The following is a 23165-nucleotide window of genomic DNA, read 5'->3' as shown; positions in this document are numbered from 1 at the left end:
CCATGTACCACTCCTCATCTTGTTCTGACCTCTCATTCTCCTTCTCCTCCTCCTTCTGGCTGGTACCAATCTTGGATGTCTCAAATGGCTTTCTCGTGCTCAGTGTTGGAGCTGAAAGCATCCTTCTTTTGAGTGTTCCAATTGATCCCTCCAGGTAATGCTTGGAACCACGAGTCAAGCCTGAGGGCCCAGCAGGTGAACCGTGAAGCAAAATTGTTCCTTTGGGAGTTGCATCCTGGTTTCGCATTGGAGTTCGGTTTGGACTTTGGTATGGTGTCTTGTTTCTGGTGATTTGGAAGGGATTTTGGTTGAATGCATTGTGTCTGGTTGAGGTGTTTGTTGGTGGTATTGAGTTGCGGGGAGGAGGTGGTGGTGAGATGCTGCGAAATGACTTTCTGTTGCAACATGCAAGACAATTGCTGACATATGAGGAGACCATTACAGCAATGAAGAGTAAGCCAGTGAAGAGGGAAAGAGAATCGGAAAAGCTAGATGCTCTAGCAAATTCCGTTGCAAATCCTTTACATCCTCTCTCTAAAAGAGAGATGCTCTAAGGAGAGAGGGAAGGGAAGGAGGGAGAGAATGTGCTATTTTAAGATTGGGGTCGTATAATTCTTAATTTTTTTTAAAAAAAAGGTTCAACTATTTTTGTGAGTCCAACATATAGCCTTAATCTAGAGGATCAGCTTGGTTGGCTTTTCCTATATTTTGAAGCAAATTGAAGGCCCATGGAAAACTTGAAGAAAAATAATTTATAAGCTGTATCTCTTAATGAATAATAAAACAACTGGCTAATTGCCTAATTCCAATTAATCTCAGGCGTGATGCATCACAATACGGCTAGGAAAGCCTCAGACAAAAAAATTTCCAGACAATTGTTAGCTATTGAAATTCTTACCCTGTCAAATAAAATGGTAGCCACCTCTATAAAATATCACATTGTTTACTTGAGAACTAGCATTAATCATAATTTGTTTAGTTAACAAATTGTAACAATGTTTCCTGTCAAATAACTCTATATACGAACTTTTTTCATTGTGCCTCTCAGTTTTTTTTTCTTACTTCGTTTTCCATTTACCAAATTTGATCAATTTTTGCAACTGTAACCAATATTGGGAGATATTGGTAAGCTCTTCTAATCTCCTTCCTCTTTTACCTAACGCGTTAATAGCAAGTACTGATAAAGAAAAATGGTTTTTGTCAAGGAGTGAGGCTATGGTAATATGATAGTAAATAATTCTAAAAAATGTAACAGAGTTCAAGATCTAGCGCCCATTGAGATTTATTTAGAGCAACAGAAAGGTTGTATAAATAAATACAAGTGCGCTAGAAAGTTTAATACAAGACCGGACATTTACATAACAGGAACATTCATAGTTATGAAAGAAAATGGGACTTAAAATACATATTTTCTATGCTCAAAATTTTAACATAATATCATCAACTAGGCGTTGTCCAAACATGATAGAACATGGCCAATATACAACTCCAATCAACCACCAATTCCAGTGTGTATATTACCCATGTATTGAAAAACAATTAGAATTAATTTCTTCATCCATACAAGTAATTCTCTTTGTCGAAGCTTCTTCTCATGGAGCTCCTCCCCTTACAAGAATTGTTAGATGCTGCACTGATGATATCTGAATTGACAGATGTGAAAGCTACTTGCTTAAAGTATTGCAGATCACCTGATGCTTGTCTGCGTGCCCCACTTCTTCTCTCGGCATTTACAGCCTCTTGTCTAGCCTTCACTGCCTTAGTTGCATTCATGTAACTTGGCTTGCCTGCATCTCTTTCCATATTCTTAGATGCAGGGGTGACAGGAGACGATTTTGTGCTACCACCGGTGTACTGCATCTCTGACGAAGAGGCTGCTTGGGTTTCGTACCTGCCATTGGTTGGTACAAGAGGTGGTCTGACAGAGACCCTAGTTGTGACATTGTTTTGTTTGATCTTGATTGAACCAGCATCTGAGTGATGGGAGTTTCTTCTAGGATGGGTCTCATCTGGGGTTTTGGAATAATGGGTCGAGTCGGGGCTGTGTGTCACGCTGCTTTCTTGGTCCTCCCATGGTTTAGTTGCCATCCACCGGTCAAGCCAGGTCAGATCACAACTACCGTTCTCTATGTTGCGAGTTTTGCATGAAAATGTGGATGGGCTAGGTGGCCTTGTGCTTTGCATAGATCTCTTTTGCTGAAAAATCATGCAGAGAGCTTATGTTTAACGATTTAGAAAAAAAAAAAAATCTGTGGTCTTGCAAAGCCTCTACATGTTACGTTTGTCCCCGCAAAGTTGGTTTAATTTGGATTTTATGCTCATGAAAAAATCAGAAAAGCTAGTGTATTTCCCTGTAAATATCTGAAAATTCACTTCTACCCCTCCTGTCCTTCTGTTAAAAAAATGTTCACTAGTGTATTATAAATGTTGAATGGCAGAGTGAAAACTATGTGATAGGTAGCTTAGCCAATTATTTAGAAATAAGAAACAGAAGGTGCAGGATGAGATTGACAATTTGTCCTGGAGGTAGTTCCAAAATGTACCTGACCTCTCTCAATTTGCTGATATGATATTTTGAGACCTTAAATTACTGAATTTTAGATATAACCACACATAGAAGCCTTGCGATATCATCTATGAAAAATCACATTTGAATTTTTCATGTTCAATTTATGGTTACTGCTGAGAAAGAAAAAAAATACCAACTGAGAAAGAGCATATGACAGGGCCCTCTCTCTCTTGATAGCTCCCTCTTGTTTCATTTGTAGCTTTGTTTTAACATCTGCTAGTGTTCCGCGGCTAGCGCACCATCTCTCCTGTAAAGCAACATAAAGTTTCTCACAACAGTTGTTATCAAATGCTTTATACAATTACACATTAAAATAAGGAACTTACCAGCCCCATCTCCCCCCATGGTCAAATTGAAAGCAAAATTATAAACTTGAAGCATATGCCATTGATCAAGTGAAATTTGTGTGCCTTGTTCAAATGTATAGTTTAGAAGGAAATTGCAAAAATGGTTAGGAATAAGAAAATTAAACAGACCTGTGCATCCTTGAGAGTATCTGTATTTTCTTGCCAGTTAGTGTGAGTATCATTTTCCTCCAGCCCTTCAGCTGACATCTGGGACCGACGTGCACGAACCCGAGCCTGGACTCTTACTAATGCATGCATGCACTTGAGAGTGATAGCCGCTTGTTTTCTGACTTGCCGGCCACGCACCAATGCCTGTATTCTCACTATAGCCTTCAATGCTCTCAAAGCCCTTCTTGCCTACATTTTGCCAAATATTATATTAAATTACGTTTTCATAAACCAACAGAAAAAAAAAATCAATAAAAATGCAAATCAAGCCTTTGAGAAAAAAGCTTTTGAAATCATCCAGCCCCCCTATATCCCATCTTACTTGAAATTATCCTTCATATCTTTATATAAACAAAGTATCCTGTAGAAGTAGAACCCTCAAAACCTGAGATCCATAACAGACACCCTTTGAAAAAAAATCAGATTTGGGGGTTAAAAAGGTGCATGCTTAAATTATCTATCTCATGTAATTAGGATAGTTGCTACAGCAATCCATACAAGGAACAATTCTAGTTTACGTACCATAATTATCAATGAATAATAGAAATATCCTAAATTCAAATACCCATCAGAAAGGTAATAAATACTTTTCAGTCTGACAACACATGATTTCACAATTTCAAAAGCAAAATATCCTATTTTGTCTTAGATATTAGTAGCTTACTACAGAAAACAGCAAGCAGATACTCACATCTATTGTAGGAAAATATGTAACAACGCTAAGGCACTAATCGTGTTTAGGGTTTAGGGTTTAGCGAGCAGATAGTCACATCTATTGTAGGAAAATATATAATTTATACCAAGAATGCACGAAAGGCGGTTTGAATCCGAATTGCAGCCCATTCCTGCCTCAGAATTTTGAAGTCCCTTGCAGGGGCTCGGGCCACTGCTGCGAGAGCCGCATTAAATGCATCTGGAGGGCCCACAACAGATGAGGTCTCAGAAGCTTCTGAGGCTGATTGGTACCCTTCAGCTCTCGACCCAGATGAGCTCTGCCACAGCTTCCATTTCCGACCCTTCCCATTCACACCAAACACCTGCTCATCAAAAGACAAGGAATTAATTAACAATAATTGAGAAGTAATAGTTGAAGAAACATGATTAGTGACAGCGAGGTGGCACGGCCTGGTGCTTACTTGGTCATCTTTGTTGGATTTTTTAAGACTCATTATGGATTTGATCCATTGACCTGATCCACCCATTCTTTCAATTTTCTGTTGTGGAGAAAAGATCGCAGCTTCTTGGTTTTGTTGCTTATAGAGAAATAACGAGAGTTAAATTGTAAATAAGCGAGCGAGACCAGGAATTCAAAACAGAACTGCGAACTTGCTTTTGTATTGTATTTTTCGAAAGATAATAAAGGAAGAGAAAGACGAAGAAAAGGAATTAAGGAGGTCCGGAATTCGGAGAAAAAGAGTAGAGTGCGTTGGACTAATATAAATATATATTGTACCGTTAAATGAGATTCGAAATTCGAAATGGAATAGCGGAAATTTTTTAAAAGTCATGGTTCTTATCCGCGTTAAAAGACCGTCAGAATGGAAGGTGACACCATATGTGAAGAAATAACGGCGTACAGAGAACCAGGTATAGGTTATGATTAGGCAGAGCGCTTGGGGAGGGGTAACGGTCGAGGCACGGAGATTGCAACAACGCCCAAGTCCAACTTTAGTATGACACCAAATTATGCTATAGTGGTGATTCACCTTTTGATCTTCTAAAGCACGAATCGTAATGTTATTTAACGGCTCCTTTATGATTAATATAATAGCTAAATATCTGCAGGAGATCCGAACAAGTCACCCGCTGTCTTCGTTTTTCGCTATTTAATGTCGGCGTGTCAGGGAAGGATCTCGAGACACGTGGATCAATCGGAGCGCACGAGGCTTGGTCTTTCACCTTTGGCAAGCCCAATCTACCGACAAAGAACAAGTTGTTGCTTTTCCATTTTAAAAAGGGCCCGAACAACTCTGTTTTAAAATGTTGTTTGTCCTTCTAATTCTGCTTTTGGATCAGTTAAATAACAATTTTTCGCAATTGCCGTTAGATTGAGAAATATACATAGAGCAAGGCTATCATATATTGCAAATTTGCAATGCATAAACATTTTTGTACATTGAACTATAAATTATCGGATTCAAAGTTCAAATAACTGATTCAAACCGTTCATCTTGTTCTTCATATTAATATGTGTTTGGAGACCAAATTTTATATTTTTTGGAATTTTTTTACTATTTTTTTAGATTTATTGAAAATTATTGTTTTTCAGACAAATCTGGACCATAAAAAACAGCGATTTTCAATAAATCTAAAAAAAAGTAAAAAATTTCCAAAATATTTTAAAATTTGGTGTCCAAACATATATTAATATGGAGAACAAGATGAACAGTTTGGATCGGTTATTTGGACTTTGAATCTGGCAATTTATAGTCCAATGTACAAAAATGCCTATGCATTGTAATGTATGGTAGCCTTACTCTCTCTCTCTCTCTATCTATATATATATATATATATATCTTTTATATTATGCATGTTAATTTATATTGACTGTCCTTATTCTGCAACGGCTGGAATTGATTGATCTAAATTCGTATTGAATATACACACTCTCAAAACCTAGGAGTGAAAACGGTATGAATAATATATGATTAAAAAATTAGATGTGGATATCTGATATCTGAATATCCGTGTGAGTATGAATACTGATATAGTTTTATAATTTGAGTATAACTAGGGTGTTCTTAAGTTCACCAAGCCCCTTGATGAACTAAAGTCTAAAGCCCGTCAAATCGGCTTCAAATGACGAATTCAAACCGTTGAAACCCACCTACACTACGAGTGATTCATCTACATGTGAAATTTTTAAACAATCGAATTAGTTTAGTATAAAGTCAATCGGTCAAAATTAGAAGGTAATAAATTAATTTTAATGCATTTATTTTGTGAACATTTTTTGACCGCTTAACTTTATAATAAATTAATTCAAATGTTTAAAATTTTTACATATAGACGCATTGATAGTAAGGTAGACGGGTTTCAACGGTTCGGATTCATCATTTAAAGCCGATTTGACGGGTTTTAAATTTGAGTTCACCAAGGAGCTTGGTGAAGTTAAGAACACCCTAATTCTACTCTTATAATTTAATTATCCATATTCAAATAATAGATATATAATATATATTTTATGAAAAATTTATGTTGTTCATCATCATAATTAGATAAATATTATAAACTTCAGTATTTTTTTAATAATTATTTTAATAAATATCCGATCTGATCTGTATCCGTATTCAAATCTGTCTGATATCCGTTATGTATTATGGATATGATTTTACCACTATCCGCTCTGTATCTGCTCCATTTTTTATGTTACGGTATAGTGTAGGTCAGAAGGTACAATTTCAAAATTTCCTAATTTTACCACTATCAGTTATGTATTATGGATATGATCTTACCATAACATGCAATCATTCACACGCAGTTTATGGACTATGTCACACACATAGTCTAGCAGAGTGTAATAGTTCATACCTTGTCCTCTCGCGAGGTGACGAGCTTGGGTGCCACAAGCTGCATCTTCGCGATCTGCTCGTTTCTTCTCATCTTCCCAAAGTAGGGAAGCTGAGTGGGTGTACACCAGGGGATAGTCGAATAACCAGCTCGCTTGACTGCTAGATCAACGGGCCAGCCCCAATCAATATCACGCATGGCTTGATCAATCTCCAACCGTAGGTTTGGATAGATCACCAACACCGAGTCCCCAATCAAACACACCCAATGGATCTTATTCTCAATCCTCGTGCGAGATCAATCCCATGATCTCGCGTCTCAATCAATCAAGCAAGAAAGAAAGAGAAAAAGGGAGAGATAAAAGAATTCGAATCAAGATCGACTAATCGAATCAATAACAAGAAGTACTAACCTCAACCGATCGATCTAGATCTCAACAAGTAGATCAAGATCAAGATCAATGATCTCGATCGAATCACAAACCCGATCGGTTCAAGAAGAATGAGGTTTGGCCAACACAAGGTGGCTCGGCGGAGAGGTGAGGCGACGGCCGGATCCGGCGCTAGGCAAATCAACAGAGGAGAGGAGGGGTGACGCTAGGCCGAGATAGCTCAAATCGGCCTTGAGTTGATCGGCTAAGGGGAGGCTGTGGGTGGTGGCGCCAAGACAAGCCTCGGCTAGGCGAAGCACGGGACCCGAGGGACTCAGGGTGGCTGACCGGCGGTGGAGGCTTCGGCTAGGAGGAGAGGAAGTGGTGGTGGTCTCTACTTGAATTGCACCCTTGCTCACTAGCTCCTTAGCTCGATTTGATCAATGGAAAAGAAAGAGAAGAAGAGAGAAGTTTCTAGATTGATCTTGACAAATGAATCGATTTTATTAGAATGGAAGGATACCTCTTCTTAAATAGAGTTTAACAATTACTTAAATGCCCTTTCAAAATATCTTATCTTGTGTTGAATCATGAAGGCTCATTTGGTAATTTCCATAATTAATGGTCTATTGGACCATTGGTCTATTTAAGAATATATTCATCCATTGCTTAATTTTCAAGCAACCTCATCCCTCTCATATGTTTGGCTGGTCAAACATATGACACCTCACCTCCGGTCAAAAATGTGTTTGACCAAGGTTTGACCCGTCTTTGACTTTGGTCAACTTTCTTACCTCTTCACTTAAATGATCATAACTTTTGAACTGTAAGTCCAAATCGCTCATACCATATATCCACGCGCTCGTCTCTCAATTTTCTACCTCATAGTACAACTTAATTGCACTAAATAGTAGAATTGGTAATCCCCATTATATATTTACTCCAGTTAAACATATCTCATCATTTAGTCAAATCAGATTATTGTACCAGCAGGTGTACAAACATGATTAGACTAATTCCTCATCTGATTAAATCATCTAGTGTACAAACACTTGCATAGTTAGATTTAATCAAGCCTCTCATTACTTCTTAATGTGTGTAATAGTATTCAATACTTATTCATCAACCGATATGATAAGCATTCTTGTGATATGATGTGCAACAAGTAATTGTGCATCAATGGCATCATAAACTCATATGATGAAACGACTAGAGTCCTTGGAGGTGTGATCCACTTGGATCTGTATCATGTTGGCAATGAGCTTCCAGTCTCATTGATCAAGGTTAGCGTCTAGCAATACACTTTGACTACCCAAAAGTACAGACGATATGTAACTGAACAGTATTGTTGATCCAATATAGACAGTGCATAACACTGCTTGTGTCGTATCCAATATCACATTATATCTTAGGATAAGCTCAGGATATGATTGTGTCATTATTCCTGTACACTTATCTATTCTGTTTCTTGATCTGTGAATCATTATATACTTGTGACCATCCAGTATCACAATGCATGCTGTATAATCAGATTCTATCAAGGGGCCCAATAAATATTATCACTCATACACATTCTCCTTGGTGCACATGAGGGATTTTACAGAGAGCGTTAGGTGTCAACCACAAACCTGTATTTCTCGAGTATGAAGTCACTGAATATCTTAGGCTTAAGATCCGACACAGACAAACTATCAATGACACAAAAACACAGAATCCATTTGATGTTTACATATGGTCACTTCTAATGCCATATAAACTCTTATATGCATCCACAAGATATTATAGTGGAAACTCGTCCACTGTGCTAATTCCCATGCTAATCTCGTATAACTAGTGTTCCTTGCTAATTGCTTGGATTAGAGATGTTTAGAGGATACCACTTTAATTCCAGCAAGTGAACTAAATGGTGTCACACTCTAGGAACAAGCTAAATTGTTTCAGCTATCATATGAATCCAAACTATAGAGTCAAAACCATTTGTTCTATGACACTAACTCTATCATTTTACCCCTATCAAAACCTTATTTATCCATCAAAAATTTTAAATTAGTTATTTTTTCATCTAAATTCACTTATTTTATTGATAATTCTATTTTTTATTTAACCGAGTAAAAATACATATTAATATCAATAAAAATAATTATTATTTCCTTACCTTCAAAATATCTGAAGGTCTGAAGGGATAATCTGAAGGGATGATATAACCTTGAATTGTTTAGTCCAGAAAAGTTTGATAATATAACTCTGAATTTTCTTAATAAAATTAAACGTGTAAAACTTAAAATTGAATTTGTCGTTATATAGTCGTTGAAAATAAATGTAAAAATCAAAATAGTTAGAACTACTAACGGAATTTTCTTAAATCCGTCATGCTTGTCACATTTAGTTTTTGAAAATTTATTTTCTCCTCCCATTTTTATATAAAATTAAAATTTGTTTAGGCCGAAACACGGACTATCACACCAAACAATGCCACAAGTAACCCGATTCGACCCAATCTTTGACATCCGGACATCCGGTGCCTCCTCTGCCCGACTTCCTCTCCTGAATGCATCAGAGCCGTCGGGGCAAAATCGGTATTCCAATTTGCTCTCTCGTCAGTCGCTCCGTCAAATAATACCGCTTGGTTCTTTCTCCATACCTCCTCAGCCGGCCGGGCGACGCCACTACTCCGCCTCCTTTCAAACTGTTCGGAGAGAAAATAACGCCATCCCATACCGGAGGAACTTGATTTCTCTTCCATTTGCAAATGAGTCTAGTAGGAACTTGATTTCACAAGATGCTACTCTTTGACGACAAACGCGTACAATTCAAGTCGATCAATGGCGAGCCGGTTTCTCCTGCGCCAGAGGTTGGAAAATCTACCTTCTTTCTCTCGCCTCCCTCTATTATCACGAGCTCTGACCTCCACTCCCCCTTTACCAGCCTCCGGCAGGTACTGTCTGCTTACTCTCTCTTTCTTCTCTATTTTTATTCTTTCACATTCGGTGGGGAGTTACAAGTAGAATAAGAATGTGGTTTTTCCAATTATTCGTGAAAAATCCAACAATTTATATGCTTCAAAGGCTATTCTCAATTATTTTAGAGTGATAGTCCATGCACCATTCTGTAGAAATTTTGTAAAAAGTTGTGAACCACCTTGCTACTGCTATTCTGATGGACCAGTTGTATCCCGTTGTATGTTGGTAAATTAACTGTTAAATAATTTACCTTTTTATTCCCTGGTTAAAGTGTTTAACTGATGTCCCTAACTTGTATGAACCGAAACACATATATTTCTTTGACAATGATTCAAAATGATCATTACTTGTCAATATTCTCAAAAATTGAAAGTTACATGGAAAAGATAAAGAAAAAAGTTGTACATTTAGGTCCTTCATATCCTATGAAATCGATGTATTTTGTTCTATCTGCAAAATTCCATATGCCTCTTATACTCCTTACTGAAGCTTTTATATATTATATCAAGGTTCACTACAGCTCCTTGCACCTCAAATCCTATTAAACCATTTCGGCCTTTATGTGGTCAATGGTACTCTACATACGAATCAGTCCGTTTGGTTCTTTCTGATGGGAAACCAAGATTCGAGATTGACGAGGTTGAACCTTCCCCAAAAAAGAAATATCTAACTAAAAAGAGGCTTAAAATGAAAAGAAAGAGAGAGAAGCAGAAGCGAAAGGAGGCTAACAAAAATGACCCAAGGAGAATTAGGCCGAAAGGCAAGAAGAGGAAAGAGAAATGTCCAACTGCTGTGGCCCAACTTGAGTATAAGATCGAGAAGGTATAATCTTCTTTTCAGTCTATTTTGGCAATATGGAATGCATTTTTTGTATTTTTTGGGGGTTATTTTGCGGCTTTTTTTTGCGGTTAAGTGCACAGCGAGACAAAATTTCTGATTCATCAAAGATATGTACAATTTTGAGTAAACTGCAGCCAATTTGGGTTAAGGTTAGGTTCAATAAATAAAATTGAGGATGAAGTTGCAATGGTTTCAGTGTTGACTGTGTTTTGTTGGGTTATTTTGAACTCATTTGAGAAAAACTTGGATTTTATCAAGGACTATAACTTCAAAATTGCATGATTTGAAGGTTATTACTTAAAAGACATACCATTATTGTACGGTTGTACCTTTACCAGGCAGGAGTGGTTATATAAAGTCACAATTACAATCATTGGAAAATTCTGAAAATCAACTATACCATGTGTTTAATATAACAGATTGTGCTTGTTGTTCAGCTCCCTTCTGAAAAGGTGAGCGATGGTGTTATTGAACATAAGCAATAAATTCTGATTTGGGTAAATAATGCCAATCCTCAAACCCCCTATACTATCTTTACTAAACCATCAAATCGATCCTAATATTGGTGAGTACGTAATGGGCCTAGTGCTTCCCTCATTATTACTTTTTATTTTTTTCCATAAAGGTTTTACCTGTTTATTTTATTCCAGTTAATCCTCAATTCATCTGTAACTTCTGAAGTATCCCTCCTTTGTAGTTGATTGTTTTGTCTCTTACTGCTTATTGTCGTAAATTTAGTCCAACAACAACAACAACAACCACCAAGTCTTTAGTCTCAAACAAGTTGGGGTAGGCTAGAAATGAAATCCAACCGGAGTCACTTGATAATTGAAGTGTAATTGGGGCTTGGTTTGATAATTGTTTGAAATAAAGGCTTGGTTTGTAAAACCCTTTTATTGTTTACTTGTATATTTGATTCACCTTTTTTGTTTGTCTTAGGCAAAAATGAAAGAAGCGATTCTAACAGAAAAACTAAAGAAGTACGAGGTGCCCCAGATGTATGGCCCAAATATCAAACCTGAAGAACTAACCGGCGAAGAAAGATTCTACTTGCAAAAAATGGCTCAAAAAAGGTCCAACTATGTACCAGTCGGGAGGAGAGGTGTGTTTGGTGGGGTAATTTTAAACATGCATCTGCACTGGAAAATGCACGACACAGTCAAGGTTATTTGCAAGCCATGTAAGCCTGGCCAGGTGCATGAATATGCCAGACAGATTGCTAGGTTGAGTGGTGGGACCCCCATTCAGGTCATAGGAGACGATACCATTGTGTTTTATAGAGGCAAGAATTACCTACGGCCTCAAGTTATGTCTCCTATTGACACATTATCAAAGAAAAAGGTACTCTCATTTGCTAGTAGGGAACGTGTTCATTTAATACATTTTTTTTTCATTTTTTTTTTAGCTGGTTAATATGCTGGACACTTGATAAATTCTGGTCTCATCTCAATAGGCACTAGAAAAGTCAAAATATGAACAATCACTGGAAACAGTTAGGCGGTTCATCGAAACATCTGAAAAGGAGCTGGAGCTGTATCACCGGCATGTTTCGCTTTATGGGGACCCACAACCCAGAAATCCTGACATGGAGAAGGAAAAACCATCCTCGAGAGTTACAGGAGTAAAACATCAAGATGGAATGGATTCTGAAACTGATTTAAGTGCAGTCTCGGACTCTGACAGCATATCAGAATTTGACCCAAATAGCGACTGCACAGATTTTGAGGATGAAAGGGTGGCTCATCATGTTGAGCTGGTTTCGGAGAGGCGGGATAGTTTGGGGCAATGGAGCGGAAACAATTGTAAATAATAGTATATATTGGCTAAATTTCATCGGCTTGTCACTAGTATTTCCTTCTAGAATGAAATTTGGTGGCACATTTATGTTGATCATTTTAATAATGGAAATTGATGGTTGATTACTAATCAATAATCACGAGACTCAGTGCCAGAAAAATTTGTGTCCGAAGTGGAGCATCTTTTCATGTTTGTTTTCTAATTTGTGTCGCTGACAGGCTGCGTACCAAGCCACCAGAGACTGGACCCCTCAGGCACACTATAAACATTTTAAAATTATCAAACTATCATTCTCTGTGCAATTTTTTTATTATTGATCACAATGAAAGCTTGACTTGTCAATTCAGATCTTGAAAGTGAAGCATATAATCTGTCAATTCGTAGAGAGATGAACCTTATCTGTATCAGGTATCTCTCCACAAATGCTTTCTGCACCGGCACCTCCGGGCTCCAGACCTTTGACAGTGATACATTTCAAATGTAGCTATTCATTTCTCTTCTCTTTTATTGTTATGCATCTCTGCGAGGACAGAACACGGTTTATTCTTTCGTCGACAGAAGGAACAGTAATGAACCCGGGCTAGGAGATATAATAATTGAATGTTTTTTGAAATATTTCTCTAAAGGGAATCTGAAGAGATTCCACATTTTGATGAAGAACTAAATTCATGAGATTTTTCAAATTGAAATTGAATATTTTAAAAAAATTCAGTACATTTTATGTACATAAAAACAAGTTTAAAATTTCCTTTTCCCACACTGGCTGTCACTAAATCATTTCCTTCTTAATAAAATGTGACGTAAAAATGTAATATGACGTGTTATTTTGGGAATTATACAAATTGTAGAATTTTATAGCGAAATAATAATTCTTTATTTTAAATGCGTATATCTCTTAATACGTTATACGTGTATTGTTAACTGGTAAGACGTGACTTCTACACGTTCCATGCAAACGGACCTTTCAATATGCGACCATATGTATCAAAAGCTGCTACTACTACCATGGCCAGGATTTTTATTATTATTTTATTTAAATTATTAAATAATTTTTATTGGAAGTGGAATCGGTAATTGACCATGAATTAAAATCTAGAAAATCGGTAGAAATCAACCGAATTAGATCGAAAACTCAATTTTTTCGAAAAAAATATTAAGATAAAAAATTTAATCTGAAATATTGAAGTATTAAATTTCACTTTGAAGCATAGTTCACAAGACTCTTCCATTAAAATTCAGTTCATTTTGAATAGTTAAACCTAATAAAAATAAGGGAGCACATAGCTATCCCCCCGTAACAATTCCCCATTTCATCACCCAGTCACTAACTGCTTCAATAACTATTAACTACTTAGGGGGGGCCACATAATATTTGAAAGATTTTACAACTGGCGCTCGCTAGTATTCATCTATAATGCATCAAGTATTCATCTATAACACATCAAGTATTCATACCTAATATATCAAGTATTTAAAAAAAAAAACTGGACACATTTTTAGAGGTGAGATTTTTTTTCTTCGTTCAATATAATCAATATTTCTGACAATCGGTGATGAATTTTGCAAATCTAAAACCACGAATGTTTTTGACATAATTTTATATTTAAAATGAGATCCATGATGATATACTTTCGAGTTGTCCGTTGTACAAGTATTCATCCTTATCGAGAAAGTATTCATCCTTGTTGTGCAAGTGCAAATATAAAAACTGGACACATCACTCATCCATCTTTTACACGTTTTTAGAGGTGGTTTTATTTCTCCGTTTAATCTAACCAATATTTCTGACAATCTGTGAGGAATTTTACAAATCTAAAACCACGAACGTTTTCTACACAATTTTATTTTTCAAATGATATCCATGATAACATACTTTATTTTTTAGCCAGAGCATCAATTCCCACCATTTGCTTACTGTTATATTTTTTTTTTCTCAAGATTAGATTTCTTTTCCCCATTAATGTGTTGCTTACTGCAAGCCCTTTAGTTTGTTAAATTTTACATCGATCTTTTTCTTAAAATTATTTGTGTTGTTGGCAAGTTTTAGTAAAACTGATCATTTAGAATATTTAGCTTATTACTTGCACAAAATCTAAAAAATAATGAATCCTTTTTTTGTACATAATTTATGGCCATTTTTGTTAATACTCCCCAAAGAATTTTTAAAAAAAAAAATACCCCCGCATTCTGTTTTTTTTTTTTCAAAATTGCCCCGACCGCCAGGCCCACGGGCGACCCAAAAAACCCAGCAGACCGCCCCCCTGTAAGGCAGGCCAGTCCACTAGTAGACCCCCCACCGCCCCACGGGCGGTCCACTACTCTAGCAGATGATTTTCTGTGGCCTAAATTTAAACCAGATGATTTGTATCCTCATTCGTCACGGATAGTAGTAAATATACTAGTATGTACTATGTAGGGGTGTTCATTGGGTCTGGTTTAATCAGTTTTAAACCGAACCGAATTAGTTTGGATCAAACGGTTCGGTTTTTTCTGTTTAATGTTTCGGTTCAGTTTGCTTTTTAAAACCGAATTATAACTTCAGTTCGATTTGGAGATTTTCAAAACCGAAATAACTGAACTGACTGAACTTTTATATATTATGAATTTGGTTCGGACTGTCCCGAATTATTTCTTAATACTCTAATTTATTTCTTAATCAATTGTTTTAAATACTTCGGTTTATTTCTTAATATTCCAATTTATTTCTTAATACCCAGATTTATTTCTTAATATACATCGGTTTATTATAAACCAATTGCTTTAAATAAAAAAATTAATATATTTCGGTTTGAATCGAACAAACCAAAAAAACCAAAAATAAAACTTTCATCCAGTTCAGTTCGATTCTATTTTTTAAACCGAATTATAGCTTTAGCTTGCTTAGTTCGGTTCGGTTTCAATCCAACCGAACCGATGAACACCCCTACTAGTATGTATGTATAACTCACCAACTCAGGGGCGGACCTAGAATTTTCGTCAAGGAGGGGCAAAAAAATATCGAATCAGTTTTAAATAGCTTATCAGATTTAAACCCATCAACTAATTAGGTACTTGATAAAAAAATAATATTTTAACTTATATTTTCTAATACCCTAACTTATAATTTCTTATCTTATAACTTATAATTAATATTACCAATCATAATTCAAAAAAATTATTTTGATTTTAACACTAAATTTAATCCGAATTACAAATCAAACATCCAGAGAGGGGTAAAAATTTTTCCAGGGAGAGGCAGAGTTGATCGGTACTAATAGATCACCACTAAAACTCGAAATTCAGCTGCCCCCTGTGCTACAGTAGATCCTCCCTGCACCAACCAATTGCAATCTAACTATTACTATAGAATTCAAAAATAGACCTGACAGCTGCTTAGGGGTGCAAACGGATCGGATACAGATCGGATAGTGCTCAACCCATATCTGTATCTGTATTTTTTTTCGGATACGGATACGGATCGGATAGTAATCGGATACGAATACGGATCGGATATTAAACGGATACAGATACGGATCAGATATTTTCGGATACGAATACAGATACGGATATAATTCGGATTTCTAATTCAAAATATATATCTAATTAACTTGTTACACCATTACAAAATATATATATATCTGATTACTAAAATTCATCAACATATAACTATAACTTTAATTAAAAATACCAACACAAAAGATACTCTTTAAAGATATTCTAATACAAAAGATAAATAGACACAAAAAAATTCTCTCAAATCTTAACATATCCGGATATCCGAAAAATTAAAATATCCGGATCCGGATAATTATTCGTATCCGTATCCAATTCCAAAACTCAACCCGTATCCGTATCCGAATCCGCATAAAAAAATCCGTATCCGTATCCAAATCCGCAACTATCCGTATCCGAATATCCGAATCCGCAAAAATTCGGATACGGATCCGGATTCGGACGAGTAATATCCGATCCATTTGCACCCCTACAGCTGCTGCACAATAATGCCAGTTAAGGCAAGTAGCCGAGACATGAAAATAAATGTTGAATAGCAAAAACGGATTCCACATCCCACTTCATCATGCTTTCTTTTACATATTCAAACAAATGAGGAACAACTAGAGATATTGATTTCATCTACCTCATGTAACGTAAGTGCAATTTTTTTTTCTTTTTTATTTTTTTATTTTTGGGTGTGACAGATGGTTTAAGACGGATCCCATAAATAAATTCATTAATCAAATTGCACCGGTTCTTTTATTTTTATTTTTTATGAATCACTACATGTTAACAAACCATCACCTCAATATTTTACTATATAAACAATTTTACTATATATTTAGTAATCATTTGATTCATTTCCTATTAAAACTTGTTTCTCTTGTATTCTACCATAGTATTTTTCTTTTCTTAAAATTCATGTTCATAAAATATGTTATTTTGTTTAAAATTTATCTCTCTCATATATTATTACATTTTTTTAAACAATTTTACTATTTAGTAATCATTTGATTCATTTCCTTTTAAAACTTGTTTCTCTTGTATTCTACCATATAATTTTTCTTTTCTTAAAATTCATGTTCATAAAATATGTTATTTTGTTTAAAATTTATCTCTCTCATACATTAGTACATTTTTTTTGAGATAAAAAGATAGAGGTGTAACCTTCCTAATTTCATTATTTTTATTGTTCATAATGGATCCCCACTTACGTTTCGAACCCACAACCTCTCACGCAAAGGGTATTGTCATTTGCCACCAGATCAAAGGTTGGCTCTCATTATTGTATGATTTTATTTCTTCAAAGTTAGATTTATAAAATAAATCAATATTATGTCATATTTGTTATTTGTATTTCATTACATCTTTAATAAATTTAAAGATACAAGAGTTGATAGCTCATTAATAATAGAAAAAAAAAATCATATATACAAGTTCATAGCTGATAATTTTTTTCTTCATTAATGCTGTGAAATGATAAATTATTTGCATTGTTTTTTTATTAGTTTTAATACATATCTTAAAATAAATGAGAGTGCATTTAAGCAAAATTAAGCTTTATTCCTTACATGTCTTGTGATGCATAATGTCAAGGACTGAATCGGTCCAAAATTTTAATACATATTCAATGTAAAATCAGAAAAAAAAAAAAGAGAGTGTAAAGCAATTATGAAAATTAAATGACTAATAAATGATGACTTCATGACTATATTAATTACATTATGAAAATATATGGCAGTCTGAAAGATATATAAAGATGATTAGAATTGTTTTATACATTGAAATTTTGTAAGATGTTGTGTTAATAAAAAAAATGAGTAGTGCTAATATGTCTACTATTTTTTTATTGATTGACTTCAACTTTTTGAAGTTTTCTCTAATCATGACAAGCTGAAAACAAATTTGAGACACCAAGAACAAACATAATCATTTCATGAAATAATCAAGTTTTTGGCTACGGGCTGTAAAATAATAAAAAAATAAAAAGAAACAAATCAGGTATTCAATTAAAAAGGACCCCAAATACCACGGACCAAAGACAACTTTCATGTAATTAATTAAAAGATGTTTTAATCAAAAGAAATTGTGTACCATTGGTCATCGCCCTTTTTTTTTTAGGAAACTGATATGAGTATTTGCAATTGCGTACCCGCACCTAAACTGTCATAACTGTTTGTGGGGACCGCAACCGTTTCAGATCTGTAACTTTTTTTTATAATATTAATAGTCAAATCTTGAAGTATGTAGTCCAAAGAACACAAGTATTTACATCTATATGGTAAACAATGTAAACGATAAATTAATTATTATAAAAATAACCTCTAATTTTTTTTATATATGCCCTGACCGCTGGGCTGTGGGGCGGGCAAAAATTCAAGCGAGCCGCCTCATGTCCGGGCGGTCCAACCCTATACCAACCCGTCCCACCTCTGGGCGGTCCATCATTTTTTTTTTTTTTTAAAAATGTCCTACCTCTAGGCGGTTCACTTTTTTTTTATTTTTAGATATTTTAGTATTTTGATTAAAATAATTTTGTGAAGAAAAAGTTATTTAGAGTGTATGTCAAAAAATAAAACATTTGATATATTTATGAAGTAATGTTGTAATTCTTTATATACATATATACATATAAAAATATATGTTAAATTAAGTCATAAAATTTACTTCTGGTAAAAGTAATTCTAGCACTCACTTGTAGTATAGCCCTCTGAAAAGTATAACTAATAATAGAAATTAATTAAAGAAATCAACTGTATATTTTTGAATGAAGATTGGGAGTGAATGAATGATATAAAATATCTTATAATCTTCAAAATCGGGTGGAAGTGGAAGGGATGCCCGCAAGACTTGTCAAACTCAGTGAATGGATGTGAGTGAATTGGACAAAATGAGTGCTTCTTTTGACAACTCTTGAGCTTGATGTGCCAATTAATGGACAAAATGGAAGCCTGTGGATCAAATTCTAATAATACTTTTCATTTATGTGGCACTCGAGTCATCGTTCTGATAATTGACTGAGGATATTGTTCCCGTCTTCCATACCCCGTCTCCAAAAAATCCCCAACGAATTTGTCCGAATCTGCCATAGCCATATAGTCCAAATGACTGAACCTCTAATCTATTGAACTAATAAGCAATCTTTAAATGGTATAGATGCATCAATAAACCACAAATCATCTAGAGAGCTACAGTCATAACTAATTAAAATTATTGTAATTGACAATCCAAACACAAATATGTGAGACATAAGAGCATTGAACAAATAGATATTCAGTGGTTTGAAGTAAACCACAAAAGGGATAGTTAGTTGATAGGATCGATTTAATATAGAAACAAACTTAATATGTTTAGTAGTGAAAGAGATAACACTAAAATTTACTTCTATTATCAATATTCTCTTACTCTCTTCCATCCAAAAGACTCCTTACATATTATATAGACCCATAGAAACTTGCTACATACTCCATTATCACTAAATGATATTTAATCCTCTCATTAACTCTCTCTATTTCCTATACACGTTTTTCATCTTTCAAGACAAACTAGAAAACTACAACATGCATATAGAGAATTCCAATACATTCATGACAATTCTAAAGAGTTCATACATTTTTCATCCTCTCCAATATATGGTAAAAATATAATTCTTCTTTTGGGACATATTTCTTAAACTCGATTGTTTTCGTGGGGTTATATCAGTGAGTCGTCCGCTCATCATACTTGATCTCCCATTAGGTATATTTTCATAGTCATTTATTCACATGACTTACTATTTTCGTGAGCATTATACTTGAATCACCTATCAAGCATCCTCGTAGTCACTACTCCGTGCTACTTGCTCCGGCCACGAGCCCACTCATCATCACATAATTCCCACTCGAACACTCTAGTAAAATATTATCCAACGGACTTACACTACTTTGTAACAATTGGCTCAAACTCAACTCTTTAGAATTTGGAGACGCAACTTCTTCAGTTAATAAACTCCAAACAACATCTCGTTTCATAGGTAATCTTCTAGAACATGTCGTCATCCAACCCTTGATGGCTGATACTTAGCGCACTTTGATATTCATTTTTTTCAAAGCATTTAACTCTCCTACCGTGAGTTCGCTATCATCTTTGGGATCTTCAACCCTGTTCTCGACAATGTTCCACAAGCCATGAGCACCAATAATGGCATTGATTCACAATGATCATTCATAATGATTACGGCTCTACCGTGACCAGAACTGCTACCTCCACGACCGTTCTAACCTCGATCACTGCTGCCCAGTTTCTCTTCTTCTTGTGTTGCCTTCACTAGAAACTCTTCTTCAAGCAATTTCGTGTTTTTTTCTCTTTTTTTAATGATTACCAATCGACAGCCCCAATTCACATATCCTTTTTTTCTTTTTCTTTTTCTTCTTTTTCTTAGTCATGGTTGAACCCTCTTTTATCTAACCTGACTTTGATACCAATTTGATAGGATCGATTTAATATAGAGAACACTCTATAGCAGAAAATTTACTTCTATTATTAATATTCTCTTACTCTTTTTCATCCAAAAAACTCCTTACATATTATATAGACCCATAGGAACTTTCAACATACTCCATTATCACTAAATGATATTTAATCCTCTAATTAACTCTCTCTATTTTCTATACACATTTTTTATCTTTCAAGACAACCTAGAAAACCACAACATGCATCTAGAGAATTCCAATACATTCATGACAATTCTAGAGAGTTCACACATTAACTAATACATTTGACTAATTGATAAACTAATTAAGTTTACTATTTCCAACAATAGTAAGGCTGTCCCTCCCGACCTCTTGTAAATATCACACGCATGATTGACCACTGATCATCTCTGTTGATCACATACAGGCATTAAATGTACTGTTTGTAGCTATTGTAAAAGATCAGGGAGTCTAAATGTACTGTTTGTATAAAGTGTCACGGATAGTTAAATAAAAGATATGTTTAGAACTCTAAATTAGATACCTAAATTACAGACTATAAATTAAATAATAAAAATAAATACAGGTTAAAAGTCATAAAATTTACTTCTAGTAAAAGTAATTCCAGCTCTCACTTGTAGTATAGCTCTCTGAAAAGTATAACTAATAATAGAAATTAATTAAAGAAATCAACTAGATATTTTTGAATGAAGATTGGGAGCGGAGCGAATGAATGATTTAAAACATCTTAAAATCCTCAAAATCGGGTGGAAGTGGAAGGAATGCCCGCAAGACTTGTCAAACACAGTGAATAGATGTGAGTGAATTGGACAATAAACCCTAAAATGGGGCACTATATGTACTGTTTGTATAAAGTGTCACGGAGAGTTAAATAAATAATATGTCTAGCACTCTAAATTAGATACCTAAATAACAGACGATAAATTAAATAATATAAATAAATACAGGTTAAATTAAGTCATAAAATTTACTTCTAGTAAAAGTAATTCCAGCACTCACTTGTAGTATAACCCTCCGAAAAGTATAACTAATAATAGAAATTAATTAAAGAAATGAAATAGATATTTTTGAATGATTAATTGGAAACGAATGAATGATATAAAACAGTCTAAAATCCTTAAAATGGGGTGGAAGGGATGGTCGCAAGACTTGTCAAACGCAGTGAATGGATGTGAGTGAATTGGACAAGTCTTGAGATCGATGTGCCAATTAATGAACAAAATGGAGGCCTGTGGATCAAATTCTAATAATACTTTTCATTTATGGGACATTCGAGTCATCCTTCCAACAAATTATTAAAGAGTATGGCTAATATAACATCAGTGTCATTTCAGTATATATAACATCAACTCCAAAACCTATCAAATCGAGTTCAAATGGTGAATTCAAACCGTTCAAACCGATCTACTTCATTAGTTGTGCGTTTACATGTAAAATTTATAAGTTTTTGAGTTTATTTGGTATCAAGTCAAGCGGTCAAATATTTGAGTTTTTAAGTTAATTTTAATACATTCATATTTCAATTTTTTTGCCACTTGATTTGATACTAAAATAACTCGAAAATATAAAAAGTTTGCATGTAAATGCATCACTTATAATGTAAATTGGTTTGAACGGTTTGGATTCACTATTTGAACTCGATTTGATAGATTTTGGAGTTGGTGTTATATAGACTAAAATGACACTGATGTTATATTAACTATACTCATTATTAAACGACAACTATCATCTTATCCAAATTAAGACGCTTCCAAGTGGAAATTACATCTTTGTTTTACCAATCTTAAATATCTCTCTCAAAAACTACCATGATTTTTATTTTTATCCAAAAAAAAAAAAATTTATTATAAATAACCATGGTTTAACAAAATTTATAAAAATGCCCAAACCGTACAGAATATATATGGTCCGGAATTAAAATTCTGAACTGTATATAATATTTACGACCCGGTTTTTTTTTTTTTTTTTTTTGGATTTGAAATTCCAAACCGTATATATTCTATACGGTCCGTTTTTTTTTTTTTTTTTTTGCCCAATTTTTCACCTCTGGTTAACATATCAAAACACCTTCAAAAATCATAAAAATTTACCAACATGTAGTCTTGACTTCGTAGAACAAGACTGTGAAGTTTCATACAAAATCTCAAAACAGATCGTGAGATATCGGCTCTCAAAAATTGCCCGAACTGCTGAAGGAGTGCTTCTGAGTCCAACTTTGCACCTCTGGTTAACATAACAAAACACCTTAAAAAATAATGAAACTTTACTGACATGCAGTTTTGATTTCGTAGAACACAACTGTGAAGTTTTATACAAAATCTCAAAACAGATCGTGAGATATTGGCTCTCAAAAATTGCCCGAACTGCTGAAGGAGTCCTTCTGAGTCCAACTTTGCACCTCTGGTTAACATACCAAAACACCTTCAAAAATCATGAAACTTTACCAACATGCAGTCTTGACTTTGTAGAACAAGACTGTGAATTCTCATACAAAATCTCAAAACAGATCATGAGATATCGGCTCTAAAAAATTGTTTAAACTGCTGAAGGAGTGCTTCCGAGTCCAACTTTGCACCTCTGGTTAACATATCAAAACACCTTCAAAAATCATGAAAATTTACCGACATGCAGTCTTGACTTCATAGAACAAGACTGTCA

The 23165-nt window shown here is 34.7% G+C and overlaps 2 protein-coding genes across 2 annotated transcripts; one reads left to right on the top strand and one right to left on the bottom strand.

Moving 5' to 3' along the window:
• Window positions 1–1408: 1408 nt before the first annotated feature.
• Window positions 1409–4498, bottom strand: LOC144563087 (protein IQ-DOMAIN 6-like). Its single transcript, XM_078312471.1, has 5 exons — window positions 4221–4498; window positions 3885–4121; window positions 3046–3273; window positions 2703–2816; window positions 1409–2196 (listed from the first exon to the last, which is right to left on the bottom strand). The coding sequence occupies exons 1-5, from the start codon at window positions 4284–4286 to the stop codon at window positions 1555–1557; spliced, it is 1287 nt and encodes a 428-aa protein (XP_078168597.1). The 5' UTR covers window positions 4287–4498; the 3' UTR covers window positions 1409–1554.
• A 5034-nt stretch (window positions 4499–9532) lies between these two features.
• Window positions 9533–12687, top strand: LOC144563435 (putative CRM domain-containing protein At3g25440, chloroplastic). The gene is made up of 4 exons (XM_078312908.1): window positions 9533–9899; window positions 10434–10746; window positions 11704–12105; window positions 12218–12687. The coding sequence occupies exons 1-4, from the start codon at window positions 9787–9789 to the stop codon at window positions 12572–12574; spliced, it is 1185 nt and encodes a 394-aa protein (XP_078169034.1). The 5' UTR covers window positions 9533–9786; the 3' UTR covers window positions 12575–12687.
• The last annotated feature ends 10478 nt before the right edge of the window (window positions 12688–23165 follow it).

Source organism: Carex rostrata, chromosome 12 (genome assembly GCF_964058835.1).
Source record: "Carex rostrata chromosome 12, lpCarRost1.2, whole genome shotgun sequence".
Classification (NCBI taxonomy): Eukaryota; Viridiplantae; Streptophyta; class Magnoliopsida; order Poales; family Cyperaceae; genus Carex; species Carex rostrata.
Note: the sequence above shows the minus strand (reverse complement) of the source record. Positions and strands in the feature narration are given on the sequence as shown.

What these genes read in the sequence shown, in the direction of transcription:
- LOC144563087 (XM_078312471.1), bottom strand. Translation starts at nt 4,286, where the DNA reads ATGGGTGGATCAGGTCAATGGATCAAATCCATAATGAGTCTTAAAAAA. An exon ending in AATCCAACAAAGATGACCAA is followed by an intron (nt 4,122 to 4,220) that starts GTAAGCACCAGG and finishes TTTGATGAGCAG; the next exon opens with GTGTTTGGTGTGAATGGGAA. An exon ending in CATATGCTCTTTCTCAGTTG is followed by an intron (nt 2,197 to 2,702) that starts GTATTTTTTTTC and finishes ATGATTTTTCAG; the next exon opens with CAAAAGAGATCTATGCAAAG.
- LOC144563435 (XM_078312908.1), top strand. Translation starts at nt 9,787, where the DNA reads ATGGCGAGCCGGTTTCTCCTGCGCCAGAGGTTGGAAAATCTACCTTCT. An exon ending in CCTTTACCAGCCTCCGGCAG is followed by an intron (nt 9,900 to 10,433) that starts GTACTGTCTGCT and finishes TATTATATCAAG; the next exon opens with GTTCACTACAGCTCCTTGCA. An exon ending in TTGAGTATAAGATCGAGAAG is followed by an intron (nt 10,747 to 11,703) that starts GTATAATCTTCT and finishes TGTTTGTCTTAG; the next exon opens with GCAAAAATGAAAGAAGCGAT.